This window comes from Artemia sp. Qi Xiang Cuo, chromosome 9, assembly GCF_049724085.1.
Source record: "Artemia sp. Qi Xiang Cuo chromosome 9, ASM4972408v1, whole genome shotgun sequence".
In the NCBI taxonomy this organism is placed as follows: Eukaryota; Metazoa; Arthropoda; class Branchiopoda; order Anostraca; family Artemiidae; genus Artemia; species Artemia sp. Qi Xiang Cuo.
Window position 1 is genome coordinate 30,440,386 of NC_142802.1, and position 23,037 is coordinate 30,463,422.

General features: G+C 35.8%; 1 protein-coding gene across 1 annotated transcript in view; it reads right to left on the reverse strand.

Moving 5' to 3' along the window:
- The window catches only part of mRpS29 (mitochondrial ribosomal protein S29), a 64,604-nt gene that overhangs the window by 23,909 nt on the left and 17,658 nt on the right, over positions 1-23,037 (reverse strand). Inside the window, exons 2-7 of the mRNA XM_089093987.1 lie at positions 17,885-17,989; positions 14,900-15,008; positions 13,343-13,435; positions 11,399-11,535; positions 6,179-6,339; positions 2,456-2,597 (exon numbers count right to left, since the gene is read on the reverse strand). Coding sequence (XP_088950113.1) covers positions 2,456-2,597; positions 6,179-6,339; positions 11,399-11,535; positions 13,343-13,435; positions 14,900-15,008; positions 17,885-17,989 — 747 coding nt within the window. The remainder of the gene's footprint in view (positions 1-2,455; positions 2,598-6,178; positions 6,340-11,398; positions 11,536-13,342; positions 13,436-14,899; positions 15,009-17,884; positions 17,990-23,037) is intronic.

Consider the following 23,037-nt stretch of genomic DNA (forward strand, 5'->3'; position numbering starts at 1 on the left):
TTTTAGCTGGAGAGCTGCCATCTGCGTTTAAAAGATTATTTCGACCTATTTCAGACCAGCATAATTTGCATACCCGATCATCATCAAACCTGCAAATACCCCTCACCCCGACCGTGCGATCAGATTTCGCTCCTAACGTAGCTTGTGCAAAGATATGGAACCTGAGCCCAGAAGAGCTGAGAAGTAGGAGCTCCCTCGCATCACTTAAGAAAAGAGTAAAAAATCATTTAATAGCATTATAAATTAATAGTTAATAAAAAGAAAAAAAAATTTGAATTAAATTTAAGTAGTAAATTTAAATTACAAATGTATGATTTTTAAATATGACGGGGTGGTTTCCCCTGAGGGTAAGGAACGGGAAGGTAATAGTTTTAGTTATTTGGTAAATGAGGGGTATGATTGTGTCTGAGATTAGGAGCGGTGACCATTCTGCGTATTATGTTAAATTGTAATGATTTTGGTTCTCGGCGTCCAGGAATGGACTGAGTATTTTGATTATGTGTGATTTATTATTTTCATTTGTTAATAAACCCATTGAACAACATTGAACAATTCACATATTTTCTGGGGGAATGATGGGCGTGGGTGGGGGGGGGGGGTAGTAGCCCTCCAATTACTTTCGACTATTAAAAAGAGCACTAGCCCTTTGAATTTTCAATCCAGTGACGCTGTTTAGAAGTTTCTATGACAACGCCTTCTATAAAAAACCTTATATGCCCCCCGGGCATAACTTATAACTCTTGCCCTGAGGGTTGTGGGGGAGAGTCCTCCTCAAAAATATATGTTCTATCTGGAAATTAACTACGCTGAACAAAATGGCAATCTCCAAATTTTGATTGGATGTGTTCTGGGGAATGATGGGCGTGGGGGGGGGGGGCTAATTGCCCTCCAATAACTTTCGACTATTAAAAAGACCACTAGAACTCTCAATTTCCAATCGAATGAGCCCCTTTTGAAGTTTCTACGACGACCACTTCCAAATGAAGTGCCCAGCTCTAAAGGAAAAAAAAAAAAATAAATAGTACATTGTACAAACATTATTCTTATATGCCCTCAGGGTGTAACTCAAAACCATTGCCTTGAGGTTTGTGGGGGAGTTTTCACCTTAAAAACATATTTTCTATCTGGAAATCAACTACGCTGAACAAAATGGCTATCTCCAAGTTTTGACTGGATGTGTTTGGGGAAATGAGGGGCGTGAGGGAGGGGGGGCTAGGTTCACACCAATAACTTTTGACTATTAAAAATGTCACAAGCATTATGAATATCCAATCGAAAGAGACAGTTTTGAAGTTTCTACGACAACACCTTCTATAAAACCTTATATGCCCCCAGGGCATAACTTAAAACCCTTGCCCTGAGGGTTGTGGGGGAGTGTCCTTCTCAAAAACATATTTTCTATCAGGAAATCAACTACGATGAACAAAATGGCTATCTCAAAATTTTGATTGGATGCGTTTGGGGGAATGATGGACGTGGGGGGGGGGGGCTAGTTGCCGTTCAATCACTTTCGACTATTAAAAGGGTACTAGCCCTTCGAATTTCCAATCAAATGAGCCTCTTTTGAAGTTTCTACGACAACGCCTTCTAGAAAAACCTTATATGCCCCCAGGGCATAACTTAAAACCCTTGCCCTGAGGGTTGTGGGAGAGTGTCCTCCTCAAAACAAACATTTTCCAGGAAATTAATTACGCTGGAAAAATGGCAATATCGAAATTTTGATTGGATGTGTTTGGAGTCTGATGGGCGTGGGGGGGGGGCTAGTGGTCCTCAAATACTAGTCGACAATGGAAAAGGGTCATAGTAGTGCTGGGTTTTGGTCAAATGAACCCCTTTGGCGGCCTGTGTAATAAACCGCACCATACCACGTACTTCATTCTAAAGTAAAAAAATAATCAATGGCACATTGTGCCAAAGGTGTTCTAATAGGCCCTCAGAGCATAACTTAAAACCGTTGCCCCGAGGTTTGTGGGGGAGTGTCCTCCTCAAAAAGATATTTTCTATCTGGAAATCAATCACGCTGAACAAAATGGCTATCTCAAAATTTTGATTGGATATGTTTGGGGGAATGATGGGCGGGGGGGGGGGCTAATTGCCCTCCAATCACTTTCGACTACTAAAAAGGACACTAGCCACCTCAATTTCCAATCGAATGAGCCCTTTTCGAAGTTTCTACGACAACTCCTTCGATACGAAGTGCCTGTCGAAGAAAGAAAAACAAAAACACATTGTGGCCACATCGTTCTTTACTTAGGCAGCGCTAGCGCGCTGCCTATGATATTAAAAGATTTGCACGTCATTTATATTTTTGTCTTATAATGTTAAAGAAAATAGGGTCCCACCCTGAGAGAAGGATAAAAAATACATAACTTTATATGCCGGGTAAAAGGCCATAATCATTGCAACCCCGTCAGTTAAGTTTATTAAAAAGTAAACTATATTAGCTCTTACTTACCCAATCATTCCTCAGCATATTTCTGACAGCACGTAAAAGCGTCAGCTCAGAAGGGGTTGCGTAAGAATAGTCCTCCTTTTTCAAATTTGTTTTGTCCAAAAAAATAGCGTTCACACCATCAACAGCCATAAATACTTTACATCTAGAAACAAATTATACGAATGTTAACAGTCTTTTTAAGGTAGGAGATATTTGTAAATTGCCAGATAAAAAACAAGAAAGCAGAGAATTTCAGATAATTTAGAAAAAAAAGGTTTTAGAGGATGGTAGAGAGCTCCAACCTAAGGATGAATGAAAATATTTATGGGTGACGTTCAGGGCAAGGTGTAAATTGTTTAGTAGGCATATAGGACATGGTAAGGAAATGGGTAGGATATGTTCGAATTTAATTTTAAGGAGCCAGATAAGGGATATAAGAGATACTAGGATACAGAGAGAGGTTTTTAGGAATAAGGTTGTATCGGTGATGCATTACTCGTGGGAGGTTTGGGGGTTTCACAAAAGTAACAAATTAGAAAGAATACAACTGGTATACTATAAGAGATGGCTAGGTGTTAATAGAAATATGAATAGTTTAGTAGTTAGAGGAGATTTAGGGATCCTTTCACTTGGAGGTTGTAGGCTGGTGAACATGGTTAGGTTTCGGCAGCGTATAGTGAAGATGCCTCGAGAGTAGCTACTTAAATCTGCTTATTTAAAAGCTCTTAGAGATAAATCTCCAAGTTGATGGCCGTACCAGGTAAGGAGGAGTTTCCAAGATGGTGGAGCGGGTGAAATGTGAAATAATGGATTAAGTGTAGATAAAGAGGTTGCAAAGATGATAGGTAATATTTTACTAGATCAAGAGATACGGGTTTGGCAGTGTGAAAGAAGCCTTTCTGACTCCTTCCGCCTCTACACATCGGTGAAGAAGACATGGGGTGAAGGGATTTTGTTTAAGGTGAAATTAAAAAAAGGAATTGAAGTTTATAATTGAATTAAGGGGAAATGGTTTACCATTTGGGGTAAAAAGGAAGTATTTAGAGAGGGAAGAGGGCAAGATGGTCCTTACTTTTGCCAGATGTGTGGAAATATGGACGAGGGTGCGGGTCATGTGATGTATGAGTGTGAAGAATTGAGTGAGTTGAGAAATAAAATGTATGGAAAGTGTAGGTTTGATAAGAGATGGCTGGTGGAATGTAATGAAAGATGAATGTTTTGCAAGTGTTGAAAATTTAGGATGATTTCTCAGGTTGGCAATAGAGCACAGAATTAGATTTTTTGATTTGTTTGTGTAATGTCAATCATTTAAAAGGGAATTTTCTTTTTTGTTTTGTATAGCCATGGCACTAGGGCTTTTAGCGCAATTAAATTTACTTACTTACTTGCTTATACAGATGAAATAACATTCTTTACACTAACATTCTAACGCTCTTTAAGATGTGCAATTTGACGCAAAAGAGTAAGCCAAATAATTTCAAACAATCAAATATGTACCTATTTATTTGGGCCTTTTTCAGGTTCAATATTTATTTTGTATAAAAAATTTTAGTAAGAATAGAGGGTCATCGACATTATTACAGCACCAGTGGCATGCTAAATTGACGAAAACTCAGGAACCAAGGGGGCAAAATGCATTTTTCAAAATATATGTGGGAGAGGAATTTGTCATTTTTCATTTTTTTTTTTAAACTGCCCAGAAAATGTATTTTCAATAATACCCCAATAAATAGTACTTCTAACTTATGGGGAATGAAATTTAAAAGCGGCTTTAACATTAGGACCAAAAACTACTTGTCGTCCAGATGCCGTGAGAAAACAAAACTTCTAGAGTGGCAGTGCAAATTGAGCAGACAAAATCAGGAGTAAAGTTGAAACCCTCAAGAAAATAAAGTATGGTCTAAGAAACAACTGCACACTATGATTAGAATCAGCAGGGAGGAAACTGGCAACAATTCCAAAAACTAAATCAACTGACACAGTCGGCAATACAGGGTAATTTAACAGTTATGCAAACTAACAGCTTGTAGAAAAGCAACATTTAACTAAAGATATATCACCGTGGCCAAAACCAAAGGACACATTTGATAATAAAGCAACGAAAAATGGGAAAGGAAAGGCGTATAAGGCAGGAAATATGAATCCTGAAGACCTTCCAGGAACAGCCTTTCGAGGACTTATTAAGATAAAATAACAACAGTTAGAGATTTACGCAAGACTTTGTAGGAGCATTATACCTCTATTTAAGAAAATATTCCATGCACAGAATTTCTTTGCTGTATACCCAAATGGCCCCTAAATATATTTGTATATACAGTTGGGTGTGTCAAACTTAAAATGCACTGCAGTGTTAAGATATAATAAAATATAATCCACAGCTCAAACTTTTCCAGAGCTTTAACGCCGAGACGTAGAAATTAGCAGTATTCATACTTAATTGACATTTTTATCTTAAAAACGGCTTTTTGGTGGAAAAAGAAAAAAATTGTAAACATATGTTCGCACAATCCTAGCCTTTAAGTGGAACTAAAAAATGACTGAAGGGATGGGGAGGGAAATTGCAGCAGTATACAATGGATGTTTCTGAAAGTAATCTTTGCCCCTTTCTATATACGCTTCTCGACGACCCTTTTAGGAAGAAAGGTAGCTTTGAAAGGCAACTGCTACACCCTTTTACGAATTCTACATGTTTTTTTTCTTCATAAATGCTGTTTCAAACGTATACCCTTTGAAGAGCAACTTTAATATTAGAAACAAAACACTTTTGGAAATACATGACGGGGTGGTTTTATTACCATTAACACGGCTAGAAATTTCAGAATTAACCATCCTCTGGTTGGTTTTCTGCTCTATTGACAAGACCTTCGGAGGAACAAATGAGGTGCGTGCCGATTTTCGACTAGAATCTCGCGAGAGCAACCAGATGACATCATAGTCTATTCTGTCATTTGTTACACTTTTGACTTACAAAAAATCGCTGGCCTAGGAAAACTAGCATGGCTCCACCGATGTTGACGGTTAATTTCGAATTTTCAAAGAAAGTAAGACGGTACATTCCCAATTTAGACGCTCAAAAACAGACTACCAGCGCATTAAAAGAATTGTGTGAGCGTGGCTTGGGGCCATGTGGAGATATTTTATCAATTCCTTCAACGCATATAAAACACCCACATTTTAAGAAATCCGATTTTTTCAACTCCATTTTTCTGTCTTAATTAGTTAAAAAATGGTACTGCTGTTGGCACTCCAAAAAGAAACTAAATTTCTATTGCCAACAGATAAGACTCATCTAGCCTAAGTTTCACAGATGCGAATAGGATGAAACAGTTAATACACTGAATAAAATAGATATATAAATATCCTTGTTAAGAACATCTAGACTAAGCAAAAGCGTTTAATATAAATATTTTTCAAATGCATATCTTTGAAAAATAATTACCACCAAAGTTTATTAAAGAAAAACCCATCCTAAATTGAAGTATTTCATCGTTTGGCAAGCTAATTCTTATCAAAGCTTTACTGATGATTACGCATATTCTCAAAGTTTGTGTAAATTCTCTCTATAGGTAACTACGTGGTTGTCGTGAGTCAAAATCGGAGCCTGCTCGGAAAAGGACGACAATCTGCTCTTTTTCTGCTCCATAGTCAAGGATTACACTCAACAATCCACTGCAGTTTTCAAATGATTAAGATCTGCAAAAAAACACCAACAGCTAAAATAAACAACTGAAAAAGGAAACTTACTTAGATTCATTAGCAGCTATTTTTAGTTCCTTCAGAAGAACTGCGACACAGTCTGAAGAATATTTGGGTCGATTGATACCCTGTTCAATTAAATCGGCAATTGGAGACCCCTCTGATGTTTGTTCCCGTTTACTCCATGCGTAAGTTTGGCTCACCTTCAACTAAAATGATTAATTCATTTTGATGAACGCGTGTTGCGTAGAGTTAAAGATACTATTCTCCTTTGGGGCTACTTGTGACATCAGAGCAGCCCCAATTTACTAAGTAAAGCGGAAGGAGCAAACACGGTTGAAACCCTTATTTATTCCCTTTTGAGAACAAATTATTTAATGCACATTTTTAAAGGGGCAGCGGGCCCCTGCAGTCTCTTGTGCAATTGTCCCTCCCCACATTTCCCCTGCCTGCTAGATTTTGAAAAACATCCCCCCTCTACATTTTCATGAATCGGCGCCCCCTGACGTGAACCGTTGTCAAGCAAATTGAGATGATTGCAAAACAGCTTTTAAAAAAAAAGAAGAAATAACGCATTATCTCTGTGGAACTTCCTACGGGGTCTTTGAAAGACGTATATGAGTGGGTATTAAAATCACGTTGCCAATTTGTAAGTGCATTAATACACATCATAAAAATAAACACTAATAAAACGAATATTTCTGCAGCTATATTCAATAAATCACTGTATGAAATTGAATTACATTTATGTTTTTATTTACAAACTTATTTTCAAGTTTTAAAACGTATTTATTAACAAATTTTCGCATTTAAAAACAGAAAAAACGCAATTACATTTCTCTTTTGTGGGGGGGGGGCTAAGCTGAGACCCCGCGTCATTTATTTTTCAATATTTACAGAGACAAATTTTACAGTTAATTAATTTCTGATTTTAAAGGAAACACTTGAAAAACCTTACTAAAAAAAAAAAAAAATAAACAAATCCACCAAGTTGAAATTCGCTAAATTTCAAACTGACAAGTGGTTACAGACTAGAGTCTCAGTGTTTTCTAAGCGAATTCCAATCTGCTTAGTTTGTGTTCCATATGGAAGCAAAAATATATTCCCAAATCTTGAGGAAAAATACGTAATTAATGGGAAAATGTTTGTTTCGTAGACTTTGTCATATACAAGGATTATTTTAGCTTGTGTATATGCAGCTACTAATTAGCTATTTGCAAGCATATTTTATAAACACGGTACCCTGGTTGATTTTTTTCAATGCTTGACCAGTGATTCTCAAACTACAGCCCATTGTGGCGCAGATCAATGTCACAAAAAAAACGACTCCTAAAATTAATATGAAGGCAAAGTTTATAGTTCTATCCTTTAGCATGTTCTGCAGTGGCGTCAATTGGCAAGGGCATTTGCCCCCTTGAATCTTATTTGACCCCCCTCCCCTCCCAAGATTTTTACAAATACCTTTTCGGCGTGTTTTCATTTAAAAGGTTTTTGTGTTTTTTTTATAGACAAACTGAAAAACAGCAAATTCCCCCCCCCCTTATATTTTCAAAAATGTTTTGCCCCCCTCCCCATCTCTCGCCAAAAAAAAAAATCTTAAATGATGCTGACTTTCTCGCCTAGTTTTTACTCATTTTCATCTGAATATGGAAATAATCGCCGTGAAAAAGTCAAACGGAGTAATAAGCCAAAGCCGGAACGCTTCATGTTTTTGCATCTACAATACATCCGGGATTGCCGGTAGGGAGGTGAGTAGAACTGACTGTTGCAAGTAAAAATTTTGCCAGGGTATAGGCTCAATAATCTTGATTCACAGATATGGTAACCAAGGTTTTTAAGTGAAGCTTTAATTGAGTCACACAGCAGTCAAACAGAAAAATCCGTAAACTAAACAATGGAGATGACTGGGAATACCTCTCAAGACTGGTCCAAAGGACACAGCTTCTTGTTCAGCAATTAAAAAAAAAAAAAAAAAAAAAAAGAAGCAATTTCTGCCTCCCATAAAACTTCGACTGTGCACATGTCTCACCCCCCTACTGGTTTTCAAATATATGCAAGAACCTTTTAGTATGGAAAGATACAAATTGGCCAACAAAAAAAATTCTGTGTTGAAAGATAGGCATATATATTTGGTCATAATGGAATACTACCCTATTTTTTAGGGCTTCCTCATGAACGTAGACATTTACGAAAAAACCAAGAGCTTTAACACAAAAATCTCAAAGAATTTGAAAACTGGGGTTACTTGGAAAAAGCTTAGTGGCGCTGAGGCTAATCATTATAGACCCCATATAGATTAAATATACACTCACGGAACAGACCTTTTTGAAAGATTTACAAAATATGCAACAAAAGATTTGAAAAGCTTGACTGATAAAGAAGAAAAAATACTAGCTCTAAATAGACTTTTCTAATGTAAATTAATGCAAAATAGTTAATTCTAATGAGTATTTCCAGTTTATAATACAGGAATAAAGACACAATTTAGTTGATACACTGCGCCTACTTGGAGTTAATTTCTCTTCGGATCTCTCATGGACTGAGCATCTCAGTAAAATTAGATCCTCTTGCTCCAGAAAGTTAGGAGTTATCCTAAGATGCAAAAGTCTTCTTTCTGATGATTCTGTTCTGCCACTTTTCAATTCGTACATCAAACCTGTCATGAAATATACATGTCCTCTCTTCGCTGGTGCACCAAAAAGCCATATCGCTCCACTCCAAAATATTCACAACAGAGCAGAGTGTGCAGCAACCTCTGGCAACACGAAAGCTAAAACCCCACACCTGATCCAGGAACGTGCCCATGTGATATCCATTTCGGGTTTCTAAAAGTACTTGTATAACCCTCCATCGGAGGTGCTATCGAAGCTTATTCCTGATAAAACAAAGCCCTTTCGATCAACTCGCCGAAATACAGCACGTCAGGACTAGCTTGAGCAGGGTACTCCCCGCCAAGAATATCTGAAAATAAGTTTCTCCCGGCGATCGGTTTCCACATGGAATAGATTGCCGGCAGAAATAATTCTGAAAAATTCGTCCCTTGACGAGTTCAATAGAAGGTATAACAAGTACCTCAGTGTTAGAAAATGAGGTAACTACAAGGACTAGCGGCAAATCATCATTTGTGATGGAATCGTGAAGCGTGTAAAAAAAAACAAAAAAACAAAGTGCAGTGAAATTTCACTTTTATGGCTACTTTTCCATCCGTCCGATAAAAAAAATCATGGGGGGGGGGATAATATCTGGTTTGAGTCGATTTCATCTCACTTAACAGATTTGTTCCTCCCGCTAGCTATATTACGTTCAAAATAAATAAAAGCTCCTTGCTTGTGCACAGTGCACAAATAAAGTGCACTATTGATGTTCTTTTCAAGACCGCAAGAAAAAGAGTCCTCTTTAGCAATACATTTTCTCGGAAGGTTTCGGACATTTTGCTTCGAATTACACATACTGGTCGCAATTAACCTAGCGACGTCACTTGATAATTTTCCTTTGAAAAAAATTACCATGTTCGGTCACAAATTACTTTTACCTTTTTCTTAGCTCAATACAAGGTTTTGGTTGTCCAAAATTTCGACACAGCGCTAGAGAAATTAGTAACAAAGATTTATGGAACACGAATTTCGGAGCTAGATCTTTGTAAACGGATTCCTGGAAGACATTTCTTCTCCTACTCGAATCTTTCTCTGTATGGGACCCAATAGCGGTTTTAGGTCTCATAGTCGGGGGTGGTTGGGGGGGGGGGCAAGGTATACCACAGGAGTGTAAAAATATAAAAAAGGAATTTAATGTCAGATATCGGAAAAACTGGGGGGGGGGGCGCACCCCCTGCCCAGGCCTAGAACCGTCATTGACTATCCCTCAAAAGGCATTTTCTCTATTCCTCTCACCCTCCAAACCAGAATCCCCGTGCTCGATGGCATATTTAATTAATTTTCCTAGAGCCTGGTGCTATCTGTGTTATCTACAATTGGAGTCAGAAAGCGCAAACCTAATGAGTAAACATATATGTACGTAAACAAAAAGGTTTCTCGCATTGTGACTTTCATTCTAGACAATACAGATAACACCAGGGTAAAGAAAAGTGATTTTTAGCTGCTACCCAGCAAAGGATTCTGGGTCGGAGATTGTAATTAATAGGCCCGTTCTTTTGCACTAAGATCTTACATCTAAGATATCACATCTTTCTGCAAAGATTTCCGTTCTTTTAACTCATCTTTGTTCTAAGATCTTACAGCTCACTGATGTTAGCAAAAAGTGTGAAGGACGCCATCTTTCTGCCATATAGAACAATGATGAAAGAACTTTGATGATATAATCATCATTTTTCTTAGACCGCTGATCAGAGCAGAATGACGAAAGACGTTTGCAAAAGAACGCTACAAGATGTAAGATCTTCACTTTTAAGCGTTCTTTGTTGAAAGATGTAAGATCTTAGCACAAAGATGAGTAAAAGAACGGCCCTAATCTTGTCATGGGATATGTGGGAAAAACAGGTCAAGAAAATCATTGCGACACTCATTGGGATAAGTTCATCCTAAACTGGAATAAATGGAGCATAGCTTTAACTGCTTTTTTTGAATTGTTACTGTCGAAAGATTGATATGTCCAGGATTTCAAGTTTTGCTGTAGGGTAAAGAAAACCGGTTCTTCATGCGAGTGTACCAAAAAGGTCAGAAATATTCTTATAAATATTCGTTACTTTTGATTCAGTAAGCAAAATTCGTTAAAATATGCAGAACAAAATTAGTAAATAGCAAATACATTTCTTTGAAAACCCAGTGTCCTTACAGCATTGTGGTAATCAGCTGACACGCATACGCCCCTTCTCTCATCACGAGTTGGTAGTGATAGAGCTCCGAAAGCCCTTGACATTTGCCCTTTTAGCCAGAAATGACATTCATGCTACTTTCGAAGATAAGCATCGGTGTCCAGTTTCAGTTTAAATTACGCAATCAATAACTACTTTTGATGAAAATCATAAGCTCAAACTATGAAACACATATTGAAGAAGAAACAGTGTGATATCCAAAAACAGACTTTATCTTCCCAGAAAATTCTTTTTCTTATTGTCACAAATATATATATATATATATATATATATATATATATATATATATATATATATATATATATATATATATATATATATATATATATATATATATATATATATATATATATATATATATATATATATATATATATATATATATATATATATATATATATACATATATTGCAAAAAACTACAAAGATAAGACTTACATTAAGCTTTGTCAGGAGCTCCTCATTTTGTACAAAAAATCTTTGAAGAAACTTGACAGCATGAGTAGGTTGATCCAATCTTCCAGGTCTGGATACCGAAGGTACGATTTCTTTGATAAGTCTTGTCCAATATGGTGCTTAATATATATTTATATAATTTATGCAATGAGAAACTTCAAAAAAAGAACAAATAAAATTGAACACGTCTTCCCAATTTAAAATATAATCAAAAACAAACAAAAGTAAAACACGAAGATAATTAGTCCTTCAAAAGATAAATGCAATTTTAGAATTTTGAAACCATGCATTAATTTTTTTTCCTCGATTCGTATACTTATCAGCAGGTTCGTATAAAATATTTGATTCTTTAGGGGGAGGGGCTTAATCTATTAAAAAAATTGGGTATCAAATATAGAAACGGTCTTTGATGTCACATTTAGTCATCGAAAACACCTAGTGTTCTTAACACTAGTAATGTATAGAAACACATAGTAAAGATTTCTCTGTAATATTAACCTCAAAAGCCTTAACAGACTTATTTTCTTAGCAGAGTGGTACAGAATTTCCTTGGCGATACTAAGTTCAAACCCAGAGTTTTCCCCCACTAGCTTGGTTTACCCTTGACTGTCAGTAATGCAGATATGAACTTCCAACCTTTCTGTTGCGCAGTTTGCGTTTGGTGGGCATCATTTAAAGCTTATATTTGGCACCAAGAAGCCTTCAGAAAGCAAACGGAATAAATATTTTGTTATTATAAAATGTACAAGAGAAGCAACAGGATTAGAGGTTATGTTTTCGGGTACAAAAACGTCATTACAAGGGGTACACGAAGAAAACTTAAAAAGTTTGGGGACCTCTGCTCAAAGTGTTTACTAAAAGAATTGAAAACATGTTGACTTTACTTTTGTCACTTTTGAAAACATGTAGGTTGTATTCCATAGGCTGACTCGAGCATGGAACGTTGGCTGTTATATTTATGAGTTTTTTCCTCTCAATAATTCTTAACTCTATCTAAAATATCCCGAATGGTCAGAAATAGTCTTTTATTGTGTTGCTGGAGCAACACTTTCGTTTTGTCCTGTTTTATTTTATTTTTTCCTAGTCCACCCATTTTAGCTTATTGCTACAAAGTGGAGTATCTAACCTCCACGGTTTTCACAGAAAGTGGACACATCAGGCCGGATTGATGAATATTAAATATGCTTAAACAGTTTTGATAGAACAGATTATGACGGGTGGGGGAGCAACTTTTCACTCCCTCATTCCCCGAAATCAGGATGTACCGAGATATCAAGACCTCTGTTAGAATTATCTATCAGAAAAAAACCTCTTTAGTTATTGGCCAAGCCACATAAGCAGTTTTCAGTCCAATTTCCTTCCTTTGGAGAATGTAAGGCAAAACGTCCTTCCCTAAGTGCATAGAAAGAATGATTGAATGTTTTCACTGATGGAGCCCACTTTTAATTAAAAAACTGATTAGAAAATCAAATTCCAACTATCGTCTCTACAATCGAAAATGCCTATACATATCCATTCACGACAATGTTATCCCTTATGGAAATATCTGTCTGGTAATTTCCAAAAGTCGGTTGTCGGTTGTATTGATCACCCTATAAAAACAGATTACAGCGCTTAGAGATTACACGGGAGATGGTCAGAACCTTTCAGCAAGGTCGAACAAAGAGCGGCGCATGATCGCACCTCTGATTTGAAAGGTTAAAATCTGCAACGATTTAGCAATGATAGCAGTGGTTTTTCAGCAGCCGGATTCGAGGAAGTTAGTCGTAATCAAGCAGGTCCAGACTTCTGATTAAATTCCGCCATTCTTGCTTCATTTCTTGGCCAAAGAAAAATATGTTCCCAAAAAACGCCAGTGATAAAACAGAAAAACAAATCAAAGGAAAAAATATTAAGAAAAAAGCAATTAGGAGCTTGATTACTTACCCCAAGGTACATGCACAAGAATCCAATCTTTACAGAAAGCATAGTGAACTAAGTGGGACATCGTTAAAGACTTCCCAGTACCATGATGGCCATCTATGTTTTAGCTAAGGAGAAGCCAAATTCAGCAGTATACAAAAAAGCAAAAAAGATTACAGGCCTAACGGTTCCTATTCTTAATCTAGAAAATCGAAAGACAAATTGATGGTGCAGTTTCAAAAGTATAGTAGTTTCTTTTATTTACTTATCTTAATAATCTTTATTTATAGAGGGTATCTTTAAAGGCATACAAAAGTAGGACCGTACTGGGTGCTTTGATATTAAAATCTGACAAGAAGAGAAAGAAACTGCGGTATTAGGTCCATATTTTTCCGCAAAACTCTATGGGGCAATTTTTGGGGCTGGACCGGCAGTGATTACCCCCTCCACCGCGTCGAACTCCTCCAGACAACTATTTACGGGATATTATTGAATGATATTTTTCTTTCATCTTTTTCTTTTCATCCAAGAACCTTTGATCTCAGTAAAATAAAATGTGACAAAAGTCAAATTGAGGATTACTGTTCCTACTCGTAGTCAATTGGCGAGGGAGTAAAAAATGCACTTTCAGGGCCCTATCTTCCAATCTTTCCTCTTGAAACCTGCAAGCTAATCTTGAGCGCTGAAGAAACAGATTTTTTTCATGCTTTTCATGCTAATATTTTGCAAAAACTAACCAGCCTATATGTTGGTTTACAATCTGGAAATTTTACCTCGGTTAACATTTTCATTGGCTTTTTTTATACTAGCCTTTTTAAAACCTTGATTTGACTAATTAAAACTTAATGGTCTTACAGACAATCCAACAAACAACTTTTTTGGCATAAGAAAGAACTCATTAAGCCTTGACTGAGATTTTAATATATACAACCAACACACTTTTTTTTGGGATTTCAAACTTCAAAATTTAATGGGCTTTTTTTCCATGGACATAAGTGTTTTTCCTCTTTTTTTTAAAAGCCATCTTATCATTTTGAAGCATATATTCTACTCCTAAAAAGAAACTATGGATATCTAGCACCTAAACAGATTGTAGTTAAAGGGCTAAACTTTACCCCTTTAGGCGGGAAAGAAATAGACCCTCCCCCACACTCGTCTAGGTAAAGGGGGGAAGGTAAAGCATATATTTTAGTCGTTAAAATAGCCTTTTTGTGAGGGGTTCTAGGTTTTTTTTTAAAGGATGTGGAAGCCCATATCAAGGGATAAGCCTAGGCATTATTCTGGTCAAAATAGTATTTTTCAGAAGCTTCTAATTTTAGTTTTAGACTCTAAAACAAAATGTTAGTTTGGATAAGTTTTAAAAAAAACTTAAGCCTTTCAAATTATACAATTAAATACATAGAAATTGAACTTGGAGTGTAATAAATGGATCTTTGTTTACTAGAGAAGAAAATTAATTTTTTTTTTACCTTGCTTTGGGAATTTTTATTTTCAAAAGAAATTGGAGGGGACCCTGCCTATGAGCCCAACTCCTGGTAGCAAGCAGAAAATAAAATTATTGCATGTTTCACAAAAGGATACAAATTAGGTATCGGATGGTGGGATTCTGAAAATTTGTTCTTTCCAATAGTCCCATAAGTTCTAATGCGGGTTGACGGATCAGAATAGCTTGCTCCCTGAAGAGTCTCATCTGAAAAGGAAAATTTTTCATTACTGCATTTGCATATCTGGTCATTTTACATTATTGAAAGTAAAGACAAGAATACAATTATAGGATTGAAGAAGTAATGCAAGATACATCTAAGTTTGGGAGACTTGTCAAGGTAAAGAAGGGTAAACAAAGTAAAAAAGCAGTGTAGTGCTGGTAAAAACACAAATATTACTTTCTATTTAAAATGTCATTGAACAATGAGAAACCGACAGGGAGGGCATCGGCAACAGACAATATAAATCTGTATAGCCTAAACTCCATATTAGACATCTAAACAAAGCGCCCCTCAGACCCAAAGAATTTGGGTCTTAAACATGTTATTCAAGAATTATTGGCCCTCTTTCTAGAAATATTGCTATATGTCTCTTCTGAGGATCAACCCAGTGCACAGCTACATTTTGAGAAATCCATAAAGTTTATAATGTCAATTTTTCATTCAGTGAAAAACATTGTCTGAATGTCCAATCCCATCTCAATCAATCTGCTTCAAAAACAACCACTCAATTGTTTCCTTGTAAAGAATCCAGATATTGACAATTTTGCTCCCATATTTCTTGTGTCTGTAATCAAAAATGACGAAAGAAAAATTGGCACCAACTGTATCTCTCTCTTCGATTTCACAATTTTCTTAAAAAAAAAAAAAAAACTATACAATTTAATTCTGCTTCACCAAATTCTACAAATATTGGTTTGGCTTTAAAACTTGAGCTGGTCTTAGGAATAAAATCAAATTACAGATTAGGACATTAGTGGGAAATGGCAATCAAATCCATTATGACAGATTTTTAAAAGATGTTTGTTTCTGTTTTATTCCAAACATCACATGATAAATGTTGGTTTTGAAACTGGCATATTTCCAACAAGAAAAGTAGCAATAGTAGCTAGTGTTGAATTCAGTAGCAATTGTAGAGTCAGAGTGTTGAATTGATTTCTTTTTATCTTTTTTTTGCTTAGATACTTTGAATCAGCTGCTTTGTTTCCTCGGGATTCAGCTCAGTGTTTGTATATTCTATACAAATATTTTATTTTATATTTATATATGTTTGTATAGCTGCGTTTGTATATCTGAAATATAAATCTTTGGTTTCATCATGCAAGTTCTTTAGGTTTTATTCACTTTAATTGGGTGCTAAAGACAAACTATGAATGCTCACCTGAACTACCTACCACTTTGTTTTCTATACTGGCTTAATCATACTTGTTTTTTTATATTTTTTTTCCTCTTTTGTTCCTGGCCCGAGTTGCGATTAATAAATATAGGCATGTAGAGCCATGGGCAATTCTACTTGCTCAAAATACTAACATAAAGTAAACTTTATGAAATATGGCAGAAATTGGATTGCAAGTAACGTATATATATATCGAAAAGCCGAGAGCATACAAGTAATATTTTAGAGAGAATAGACAATGTCTAGCTTATCTACTGTTATTTTATATCCACGGTGTTCTGTAAGAAGTGCAATGTATCTAAACATAGAGACATAGGCCTACTAAAGATCAACCAAATTACATAATTTGCCCGAGGCCAACACAGCTATACACGCTCCTCCTCCAACCAAATCTATTAAAAGCCTCCCTATTTATACCCTCCCAGGAAGTTCCCATTTCCATTAAATCTTTCCTTACGACATCCTCCCATCCGAACCGAGGACGACCTACTTACTGTTTAGTCCCAGACGGTTGGCCATAAAGGACAATCTATGGCAATCTGTCATCCAACATCTGCAGAACGGGCCTTAGCCATCTCAGCCTTTCTCTCATTATAGCCGTAGAAACCGGGATTGAACCACACTTTTGGTACAGCCTACATGTTTGAAATATGTTCAGTCAGCCGGGTACCCAAAACAATCTGTAGGGAATTTCTCCGGAAAACATCTAGCAAATCTTCCTCCATTTTTAGGAGTGCCCACGCTTCATAACCATATATAACCACTATCATCACTGTAACTTCCAATATTTTAACCTTGACTCGCAGACTTATCTTCCGATTCTTCCAAACTTTTTTTAACTGTGAAGAAAACTCTTGGGTCTTGGCTATTCTACTTTTAGCATCTTCAGTGCACCCACCGTCTATACTAAAAATGCTACCAAGGTAAGTGAAGCTGTCCATCTGATAAATCTTTTCGTTACCCAAAGTCACCTTTTCATCTTCGCTTATTCCTAGCCTTAGCGACTGAGTCTTCTTAACATTAATTTTCAAACCTATTCTAGCATCCTGAACTTGCAAAACCTCTAAAAGCTCATTCTTTTTGCTCATATCAGCATAATCTAAGTCCAGGAAAGTTTTGCTTTTCCATTTGATTCAGTTTTCTCCCATTGTTTTTCCTGTACTCCTTAAGAAAAAATCCATTTCGTATGAACATTTTTGGGCGATAGGGGGGAAGGGCACTAGCAAAAAACTTGTCCTGGGTGCAAGAGAGGCAAGAACCGCCACTGCTCTCAGGGACCCCCCCTCCCGCCCTAAAGGTGCACTATACAACATAATCGAATATAAAGATCTTACGTAATAATAAAGGTAAAAATATAGAGCGTCAACCTAAAAATAATATTTTGAATTATATGATGTAAATTATTTTGATAAAATTGTTGGTTGAGAGCAAAATTTGAGATTATTTATCACTTAGTAAGTTTTTTTTAACTTATTGTAAGATGAAAATAGCTATTGAGGCTCCATATTGATATTTTTCTACCTACTCATGGCCACTAATCTACACACACCCACACACATATATGTATATATATATATATATATATATATATATATATATATATATATATATATATATATATATATATATACATATTTCTTAAAAACAGATATGGTTGATTAGGCTGCTATGAAGTTGATTTCTTACTTGTTCAAGATATTGATCTGGTACTCCTCCAAATTGAAATATTTTCTTAAAAATCTGGTCAGGAACATTATAGAATTGTGATTCATGTTCTTTGGTATGATGTACCTGGAAGAAAAATAATGTAGAATTAAGAACACGAAACTTAAAAAAATAACTAACTGTTACTTGAACATCTTAAAAAAAGGGCAGTGGCTGATCGCTATTAACAGGGAAGAAAAACATTCACATAGGCAGTTTAATAGAGCAGCTATGTTACTCAAACTTATCATCAAGCGCAACTTAAGAATTATGAATGACACAGGATGCTAGGAAACATATAAAAAATATTTTGCTTGTCTGCTAAAAGAGTTGCCTGTAGATGATTGAACAGGACTCATTGTTAGGATAATGTTTCAAACGACAATAAATTCTTGTGCTAAAAAATGAAGTAAAACTGCCATAGTTTACAGGAGAGCAACAATAATTAAAGGTTTTCAGTCTCTTAGAGCAACCACTTTCTGCTTGAGAATCTAAATAAAAATAAAAACACTACAAAATTAAAATGTACTTTTGAATATTAAGCCTCATTTTGGTACAAAAAAGATAAAATCATGATTGAAAATATTTGAGCTAGAGGTTCCAAAACACTTTTCGTCCCAATCAAAGCTTGTTTTTCCTGCCTCCTGTGAATGAAATGTGCCTTTTCAAATACAAAAAGCGGATTAGATCCATTAAACTTAACTAAAGAATCTTTTATATATTTTTACATATTGAATATACATGGAAAATGCACCCTTTGTTCTTGTCTTTTCAGCCCCCACTCTACTTCCCCTGTTTATTGGGAGTTGGTAACCATTTCACATTTTGGTCCTCCTTCTCATATTTCTTGACAAACCGAAAATTGTATTAATCACTTGAGAATAACATCTTTTTACAGTACTTTGTACTACCTGTTAAGCTCCCAATATACCACTAGGCTTTAGAGCATAGAACACAGATTGGTAAACAATCTTCATTGATTCAACAGGTTTAGTAGGAGTTATTAGTACCTTTGACAATGCAGTGTTGCCCAAGAGTTCTAGAAAAATTCGAAAGAGGCTCAACATTAATTTACTAAAGGTTCCTTATAGTAGGTAGATTTATTTGTCATGAAACTATACATTATTAATTATTCGGTATCATATAAAGCACAATTTCTGCAATTTTCAATACAAACTTGTGCCAAATTTGGCCAATGGATCACAGATGCTTAATGTAATAATGGGAACCATTGAATCTACACCAGGAACAGTTTTCAAAGAAGAAGAATTCTGAATTGTTAGGTCAGCACACTATTTCAAATTGTTTTAAAGACATGGTTCTTTGCTCAAAATGCATATTTTCGTGTGAAGTAATACCATTTTCCAATATTGAATTATTGGCAGTTCAGTTTGATCCTTCAGAGGCTCCTTCTACTTGTGTATAGCTAACTTTCTTAGCAATAATTAAATGTGTAAGCCTTGTACTTGATTTCATTTAGAATATTATTGATTTTTGGGATGATCACAGATGCTTAATGTAATTAATAAAAAAAAACAAGTTTTTTAAACTGAAAGTAAGGAGCGACATTAAAACTTAAAACGAACAGAAATTATTCCGTATATGAAAGGGGCTGTCCCCTCCTCAACGCCTCGCTCTTTAAGCTAAAGTTTTACTTTTTCACAACTCTTTTTTTTTTTAAAAAATAAAAAAATTTAGCGTAACGAGTAAGGCGTTGAGGAGAGGACAGCCCCTTTCATATACGGACTAATTTCTTTTCGTTTTAAGTTTTAATGTCGCTCCTTACTTTCAGTTTAAAAAACTTGTTTTTTTTTATTAATTTCTGATCGTTTTTTAGTTAATGCAACTTTTATTTTGGCTCACCGTCATTGAATAAGTAAACAAAATTTGCATAAAAATGTTACTTTTCTTTTGCTAAATGGATGTCTCTAAATTTGGTTATGACGTAATTTACAAATTAACTTGCGTAACTAACTTCTATATTCGTATATTTTTCTTCAAGCAAAAAATACAAAGTTGCAGATTTTTGCAGATACGAGCTTGAAACCTATGTAATAGGATTTCTGATACGCTGAATCTGACGGGGTGATTTTCATTACAATTCTTTCACTTGTAGGGAATGTTTCCCCCCTCTTTAAAAAATCGGGTAAATTTTCTCAGGCTCGTAGCCTTTGATGAGTAATACTAAACTTAATAAAATTTATATATTTAGAATCAGCATTATAAACACATTCTTTTGATACATTTATTGACATCAAAATTTTTAAAAGTTTTTAAAAGTTTCGATCACTATTGAGCCGTATCGCTTGTTTTTTTATTGTTTTTTTTATTACGTATATGTTATTACGTATATGAGGGGGTTCTTCCCTTAATCAACACCTCACTTTTTACGTTAAAAGTTAAAAAAAAATTTAATTAACAAACCTCTGAATCACAAAGGCCGTTTAGTTAGAATAGATAGCTCTTTTGAAAGCACTAAAAAAACTGTAGCGTAAAGAGCGAGGTATTGACTTAGGGGAGAACCCCTCATATACGTTATAATTTCTGTTCGTTTTAAGTTCTAATGTTGCTTCTTATTTTCAGTTGAAAAAAAACTTATTTTTTTTAAAATTTAATTTCTGATCGTTTTTTAAATAATGCTTGGAAATCCGGCGCCCCCTTCATAGAAATGTCCCCTACGCCAAAGAAACTACCTCCACGGAAAGATTCTCCCGAGTAACCCCCTCCTCCAGCCCCATCCTCCAGAAAAAAAATCCTTCCTGAAAATGTCTGTATACTTCACAATAACCAATAAATAATGCTGGCAAGTCCGGGGCCCCCTTCGTGGCAATTTCCCTTCCCCCATTAAAACTTCCTTCATGGACAGATTCTCCAACATAACCCCCGACCCACCCTTCCCTCCCACTACCAGAAAAAAAAACTCCTGAAAACTTCTGTATACTTCCCAATAACCAATACTATATGTTAACATTGGGTAAAGTTCATAACTTTTAGCCCTCCCCCTGGGGACTTCGGGGAATTTAGTCATCCTAAAAGACATATTTACCATATTTTCGACCATGCTCAACAAAATGGCTATCTCGAAACTTTGATCGGGTGACTTTGGGAAAAAAATAAGCGTGGGAGGGGGCCTAGTTGCCCTCCATTTTTTTTAGTCACTTAAAATGGGCACTAGAACTTTTTAATTTCCGTTCCAATGAGCCCTCCTACAATATTCTAGGACCACTGGGTCGATACGATTACCCCTGGGAAAAAAAAAAACAAAAAAAAAAACAAACAAACAAACAAATGCCCAAGCACCCGTGATCTTTCTTTTGGCAAAAAATGACAAAATTCCACAGTTTTCTAGGTGGGAGCGTGAAACCTCTACAGTAGGGTTTTACGATACGCTGAATTTGATGGTTAGATTTTCATTAAGTTTCTATAACTTTTAGGGGGTCTTTCCCTCTTTTCTCGAAAATCCGCCAAATTTTTTCAGGCACGTTACTTTTGATGGGTATGACTAAACTTGATGAAACTTATATATTTGAAATCAGCATTAAAATCTGATTCTTTTGATGTATCTATTGGTATCAAAATTCCGTTTTTTAGAGTTTCGGTTACCATTGAGCCGGGTCGCTCCTTACTTACAGTTCGTTACCACGAACTGTTTGATAATGGGAACCATTGAATCTACACCAGGAACAGTTTTCAAAGAAGAAGAATTCTGAATTGTTAGGTCAGCACACTATTTCAAATTGTTTTAACGACATGGTTCTTTGCTCAAAATGCATATTTTCGTGTGAAGTAATACCATTTTCCAATATTGAATTATTGGCAGTTCAGTTTGATCCTTCAGAGGCTCCTTCTACTTGTGTATAGCTAACTTTCTTAGCAATAATTAAATGTGTAAGCCTTGTACTTGATTTCATTTAGAATATTATTGATTTTTGGGATGATCATAAAAATTACCTTTACCTTTGCTACCCAGTCAGCAGAATTATTTATATTTCTCACATTATTATGTGAACTTTGAAGGAAAACTTTGTGTTTTGAGGATTTTCAAATTTCCAGGAGGTAACTATGGATCTGAAGCTTTTTTCTTTGTCTTCTAGAAACTTATTTCTCAGCTGATCTTTCTCGCAACACACTTCCTAACTGCTGATCTTTCTAGTAACAATCCTTCCCTACTGGAAATCCAAGTACAATTTCCAGATTAAAACATGTTTTCAATCCAGCTCTATCACCCCTTTGCATATCCTACCTAACAACCTGATCGTCAGAAAGGAAGCCTGTTTTACAATGTAATTTCCGAAACTCTCTTGTCACCATTCTAAAAAATCTAATGTAGTGTCAGTGGCTGTTTTTTTTAAGTACACCCACAATCTTCTTTCTAAGAAACTATCCGTCCTTGTGCAGAATTTTTTTTTTAACTTGGCAACACAAAGACAAAGGAACATAGTAACGCAAATTGTAGACTCTGCAACTTGACTGAAGAAACCTTACAACACCTCCTCTTATAATGCACGGCAACTACACCTGGAATTCATACACTGTATACCTATTTCAAAACTTAAGCTTCCACCAGACATTAGCCTGACTGTGGAAGAAGGCATACAACATGCTTTATAAATGCTGTATGAAGGCATACGGCAACAACAACACCTTAGGAAAATTTACAAAAAAATGTCTTGTGTATGTTTATCTCGATTTATCAGCAGTAAACCCAACCAATCGTACACCAAACTTCTTTCTGGATCATACTGTGGTGGTTTTTCGTGGATAGTGAAGTCCTTTCCTTCACAAGAGTGCAGACGGTCTGGTATTATAATTTCCATTCGTTAGTATTACAGCTTATTCAAATAGGCAATGCATAGAACACCCCCCAAAAACGTCCCCCCGGACCTTACCCCAAATACTACTGAAAAAGTTCCGCACACGCACCATCTTGACTGGTCAAGCTCACTCTCTCAAAACTTAAACGATGGGTCTAATTCAATGGATAAGACAATGGTGGAGGTAGGGGCATTTGCCACTATCCATGATAAAATGAAAGTGATAATGACTTTCAAGAGGTCTTTTCAAGGAGCTCCAAAAAAAGAATAAAAATCTCCCAATAAAAAAAAAATTCCCCTCCCCTTGCACCAACTCCGCCT